Source organism: Hippocampus zosterae, chromosome 15, assembly GCF_025434085.1.
Source record: "Hippocampus zosterae strain Florida chromosome 15, ASM2543408v3, whole genome shotgun sequence".
Taxonomy (NCBI): Eukaryota; Metazoa; Chordata; class Actinopteri; order Syngnathiformes; family Syngnathidae; genus Hippocampus; species Hippocampus zosterae.
The window spans coordinates 7,530,188-7,536,254 of NC_067465.1; the positions used below are offsets into that span (position 1 = coordinate 7,530,188).

General features: G+C 42.9%; 1 protein-coding gene across 2 annotated transcripts; it reads right to left on the minus strand.

Moving 5' to 3' along the window:
* Positions 1–537: 537 nt before the first annotated feature.
* pex19 (peroxisomal biogenesis factor 19) lies at positions 538–5,676 on the minus strand. 2 transcript variants are annotated; one of them, XM_052088316.1, is made up of 8 exons: positions 5,546–5,676; positions 5,142–5,224; positions 4,883–5,057; positions 4,711–4,796; positions 4,314–4,487; positions 4,082–4,240; positions 3,960–4,004; positions 538–3,429 (listed from the first exon to the last, which is right to left on the minus strand). In XM_052088316.1, exons 1-8 carry the CDS (start codon positions 5,607–5,609, stop codon positions 3,349–3,351), a joined length of 867 nt encoding a protein of 288 aa, XP_051944276.1. In that variant the 5' UTR covers positions 5,610–5,676; the 3' UTR covers positions 538–3,348. The 2 variants fall into 2 exon arrangements, with proteins under 2 accessions (XP_051944276.1, XP_051944277.1); XM_052088317.1 differs by having other exon boundaries at positions 4,883–5,048; positions 5,136–5,224.
* Positions 5,677–6,067: the final 391 nt, after the last annotated feature.

Sequence of the window (6,067 nt, forward strand, 5' to 3'; positions counted from 1 at the left end):
TACCAATTCAGGGAATAAAGCTGCAGAGCATCAGTCACTCCGTCATCTTCCACATACTGGGGCGTTACCGTATTTTAAGTACTGTATCATTTGAAATTACAGTATTACCATAATCGGTAGAAGTATGTCACATTTAATAATATATTTATGATTGTAGTAGCGGCACTAAATTTCGACTTTTTGTTTTAAAATTCAGTGCACTACATTGACCGCAAACATTCGTGTTTGCAAAAAAATCATACAGTAATTCAGTGACATAATAGCCATCTCTAAAAAAGGACTAATACACATAACCCAAGTTCACCTTCTTGATATCATTCTTTTATTAAATATACCGTATTTACAAAGAGGGCAAAAAAAATCACATGCATCAGCTCTTAGCGAGCTATGTCATTTGACCCTGAAATGATGAAAGCAATTTAATTGACACAAACTTCTCTTTGCATTGGTCACGCCTCTTTATTATACAGCAGCACTTTGCCCTGTGCTTTCTAGAACCGTCTCCATAGTTGCAAACAGTGAAACAACTTTGTTTCACACACACAAAGTGCTCCGACCTTTTGTTAATGCACATTTTAAAGGGAGAGCTTGGAAGCCCTCCCCACTCACGCAAACATCAATCTTCACAATAGAAACACACAAATCCTCAAGGGGAAGCACTTTAGCAAGGAAACCTCAAACTATAATCATCATCAAATCACTCACTTCAGATCAATACCGGGATGACTGTGGGAAGGATGACTGTGGGAAACAATTATCTTTTTTTTTGGATGTAAGGAGACACATACAGTGCGGTGTTTGTTATTATAATAAGACACAAACAGACGGTGGTGGTAGTCCCTCTTTTTAAAAAGGGGGACCGCAGGGTGTGTTCCAACTGCAGAGGGATCACACTCCTCAGCCTCCCTGGCAAGGTCTATTCAGGGGTGCTGGAGAGGAAGGTCCGTCAGGAAGTCGAGCCTTAAGATTGAGGAGGAGCAGTGTGGTTTTCGTCACAGCCATGGAACAGTGGACCAGCTCTACACCCTTAGCAGGGTCCTCGAGGGTATGTGGGAATTCGCCCAACCAGTCTACATGTGTTTTGTGGACTTGGAGAAGGCGTTTGACCGTGTCCCTCGGGGAGTTCTGTGGGGGGTGCTTCGTGGGTATGGGGCACCGAACCCCCTGATACGGGCTGTTCGGTCACTATACCACCGATGTCAGAGTTTGGTTCGCTGCCGGCAGTAAGTCGGAATTGTTTCCAGTGGAGGTCAGACTCCGCCAGGGCTGCCCTTTGTTGCCGATTCTGTTCATAACCTTTATGAACAGAATTTCTAGGCGCAGCCGAAGCGTTGAGGGGATCCGTTTTGGGGGCCTCAGTATTGCATCCCTGCTTTTTGCAAATGATGTGGTGCTGTTGGCTCCTTCAAACAGGGCTCTCCAACTCTCACTGGAGCGTTTCGCAGCCGAGTGTGAAGCGGTTGGGATGAAAATCAGCACCTCCAAATCTGAAACCATGGTCCTCAGTCGGAAAAGGGTGGACTGCCCCCTCCGGGTCGTGGAGGAGATCTTGCCCCAAGTGGAGGAGTTTAAGTATCTTGGGGTCTTGTTCACGAGTGGGGGCAGGAGGGAGCGGGAGATCGACAGGCGGATCGGTGCAGCGTCTACTGTGATGCGGACGTTGTATCGGTCTGTCGTGGTGAAGAAGGAGCTTCGTCCTTTGGCTCAGCTCTCAATTTACCGGTCGATCTACGTTCCAACCCTCATCTATGGTCACGAGCTATGGGTCGTGACCGAAAGAACGAGATCCCGGTTACAAGCGGCCGAAGTTTTCTCCGCAGGGTGTCCGGGCTCTCCCTTAGAGATAAGGTGAGAAGCTCAGTCATCCGGGAGGGGCTCAGAGTCGAGGCGCTTCTCCTCCACATCGAGAGGAGCCAGATGAGGTGGCTTGGGCATCTGATTCTCCCTGGTGAGGTGTTCCGGGCATGTCCCACCGGGAGGAGACCCCGAGGAAGACCCAGGACACGCTGGAGAGACTATGTCACCCAGCTGGCCTGGGAACGTCTCAGGATCCCCCGGGGAGAGCTGGAAGAAGTAGCTAGGGAGAGGGACGTCTGGGCTTCCCTGCTAAAGCTGTTGCCCCCGCGACCCGGCCCCAGATAAGCGGTAGATGATGGATGGATGGATGGATGGATGGATGGATGGATGGATGGACGAACAGATGACTCACTCACATCAGTTAAATTTGTGTAGAGAGGTCAAACTAGCCCATTTTAACGGTCCTGTCACATTGCCGGTCAAAGTTTATCTGAATTTGTTTTCTAAATTGCACCATTTTTGATCACCTTCTTTTGAGTTAGTTTCAGCCTCCAGTTATACTGCAGGTCAAAAAGAGCTGTAAAAACCAGAGGTTTCTTGCCTTCTTGCTTTTGGTTAGTCTGCCCCCTCTTGTTATAGAGTGGCTCAAATTGTCCTGCAAAAAAAAAAAAAAAAAAGAATAGTTTTTAAATGTGTTATCCTGATATAAAGTTGAGTTTCTCATTTGAATTAGTTCAATTCCGTTACACTGTGGGTCAAACTGACACCAAAACACTAAATCATCAATTTTTCATTTTGAGCAGTACCTAAATCATTTTTCTTTCAGTTAGTTTCTCAAACCTATGACACAGCAAGTAAAATCCAACTGGAAAAATTGAACTGTACCTAATATTTGTCCCCATTTTAAAAAATTATTTGTTTCACTCTTCTATTAGACTGTAGGTCAAACTGACCTACAAATTTTAATAGTTTTTTTTTCCTTTCAGTTAACAGTAGGTGTAAAATTATAATAATTATAAGTTTCAAAAAATAAAAGTAATTTCTGGGTCCGAACGGCTGGTTCATGTATAATCAACCCATACAACAAATATGTTTGTGCTTAATAAAAAGGTTTCAACATGAAAATAGGATTGAATGATCAATCAAACGCAATCTAAGTAATGCACGAAATATTGACTAAAATGGTTAGTAATCGGGTTCAATATTATATATAAACAATATTTAAAAGGACTTTTTTTCCCTATGGCACTTTCCGAAAATTATTGTCAATTTGACCTGCAACATAATAGGCGGGTTAAAGACACGCCAGAGAGGGTGCAGTATCATCATTCTGGAGGAGGGAATACAGTTCTAATCAAGGAGCTGGATGAAAATACGAATGCAGAGATGTTCAAATGTTCGTGTATGTGTTGGAATTTTGCAACCTCATCCACATTTCTCTGTATGTTTGGAACCTGAGGCCGAGCATGTGCGACATGAATATCACAATGCCGCCCGCCAACTCCTGGTGGGTGTGGCCCTTTCCGCAGCTGAGGTCAAGCCGCCGCCTCATCACATGATGGAGCATTGTTCAGCCGACCCAGCGCCCCCTGGGAGGTTGAGGGAGTCCATGTCAAAGTTGAAGCCAGGAGGCTGGCGAGGGGAGAAGAACACAGTGTCAATCAATTGATTCAGTCTAAAAGCAGTCTATCCTTTTTCCGAATTCCCTCCCCCTAAAAACAACCATAGTTTATTTTAAAAATTAATATCTTTAAAAAATACACTCAATAAAAGTGATTTTCTGGGGGAAAAATAGATATTTGTATAGATTAAATAACAGAAATTTCCAAAACTTTTCATACTTGCTATTTCATATTAGTTTTTTGTAAAAAAGATTACCTTTTCCAAAAAAAATAAAAATAAAAAATACATATCTTAAAAAGTCACCTTTTAACGAATTCTTCACCTGAAAAACGTTTTTTCCTTAAAAAGGGAATTTGAAAAATGGATTTAGGTTTAAAAATTTTTTTTTAAAAAACTTGTTTCCCTGAAAAAGTGACTTTCCGAAATAGGTTTCTTCCAAAATGAATGACTTTCTCCAAACAGATGAGTTAAAAATTAAGAATTGTCAAAAATGTGATTTCCCGGAAAGTAACCAACATGTCCAGTGACCATCAACTTACAGCGTCTCCCGCAAGCTCCTTTGGTGGCTGTCCAAGTTCCTGCAGCTGTGTGGCGAAACAAGGTGATATGAGGAAGATGTTATGAAGAACTAAGAGGATCTCTTCAAGGCGAGTCCTCTTACCTTCTGCATGAGGTCCATGATGCCTTCAAAGACCTTGTCGCCGTCTTCCTCTTTCTCAAAGCGCTGGCAGATCTCTCCCATGACCATGGCCTGCTGCTCGTAGCGTTGGACGTCTTCTGGGCTCAGGCTGGACCTATTGGCCTCCAACCACTCCGGATACTGAGGACGAACGGGTTTGTCATATCAGCGTATGAATGGCTGCCGCCAACCAGGGTTGAACCTGCTGACACACCTTAGTGGTAATCTCCTTGAGGGAAGGGTAGAGAACCTCCTTGGAGAGAAGATTTTGCATTATGGATTGCATAATAGGAAGGACGTTGGCATCATCCCCCTCGCCTTCACCGCCCTCGTCCAATCCCAAGCCTTCCAGGGCCTTTACTAGATCATCTCCGGCCAGGCCAGAAGACTGCGGGAACACAAACACGTGTAACTTGGGTAGGGTGTAACCAGTTCATATCTTGTCACACTTTGACAATTAACTCATTCTGCTATGTACGTTAATATTCACAATTCATTGTTTGTTTGGTCCCTACCTCCCGCTAATTGCGACAGTTCTCTGTACATTACACAGAACACGGAATAGTGCATCATACCATTCAGTCAAAAGTAAAATAAAATTAAAAGTCTACCTGCAAGTTATCGGCATTCTTGGCGAGGCCACGGAGGGTATCTTTGAGGCAGGAGGTAAATTCTTGCTGAGAAGCCGTGTCAGTCCCTGTGTCGGATAAACACATTTTTTAACCAGGAAGAGACCAAAACAACAATCGGGCAAAAATAATCAAAGAAAACACCAAAACTTGCCAACTTTGCAGGCAGCCTCAGAGAGTTTATGAAAATGCTCGAGCAGGTCCGGCTCCTCCTGAGCCAGCTCCGTCATGGCTTTCTTCCACTCCTGCTGGGCCTGAGCCGCCATGTCACCCTCGAAGAGTGTCTCAAAGAGCTTGCAGTCCTCCAGCAGCGGCGGCTGCTCCTGTTGCTGTGTGAAAACGTACGAGAAAAATATATGCATTTATTTTTCTATGTGCTTTTGTAACAAAAAGCACAAACTTATGACACTAACCATTTCTGGTCCATGGCTGGACGAGGAAGAAGGTGCTTTAGGTTCAGGAGGCGCAGACTGCTTGTCAAAGTCATCCAGTGCACCTAAAAAACAAAAACTTTAAAGCTTAATATCTTTGTCCTGTAAAACACAAACTAGGTGTTACAAAGACCAGCGATAAAGCACGCTGGGCAATGCCTTCCCGGGAAACCCCTTACATAGAACAGGACTACAATTTTAATTGTAACGTTAAGTTATTTACTACGACGGAGTGCTTCACTTTAGTTTGACAGCAACTTCCCCGAGAACCGCAACAGCATCCGACGAATTTAACGCCATTTCGCACATAAAAGAAAAGGACTAAGACCAAAATGCCAGTATTTATTTTATTCATTTAACAGTTGGAATTTTAATTATAACCGTACTGTCCAGTAATTCGTCCAGTTCAGCGTCGTCGCCGCTTTGCAACTCCGTAGGTAACGACGCCATGACGGACTCCTCTCTTCGACCTGTCGCACAAAATCGACGTCACAGTCAGAAATGTCGCTTGGTATGACGTAATCACAATGGTCCTTCTAAATACAAGTCGAGGGCAACTAAAATAAACTCAACTCAACTAATATAAGAAAGATCAAATACAATGGAAATACATTGCAACAGAATAAAAAACTAATACAATAAACTAAAAACAGCGAAAACAAAAGTAATTAAAAACAATAAAAATACGATGCTAAAACAAAATACTGTACATTAAAATAAAATAAAAAAAATAAAAATAAAATACGATCCATATAAAATAAAATTGAATATATTAAAAATATACAATACAACCAAATAAAAAGTACAGTACATTGAAATATAAAGGCACGTGCGCGCGCACGCGCGCACATACACAGGCACACACACGCACAATCATGGAATAAATAAAATACAATTTAATAATTAAA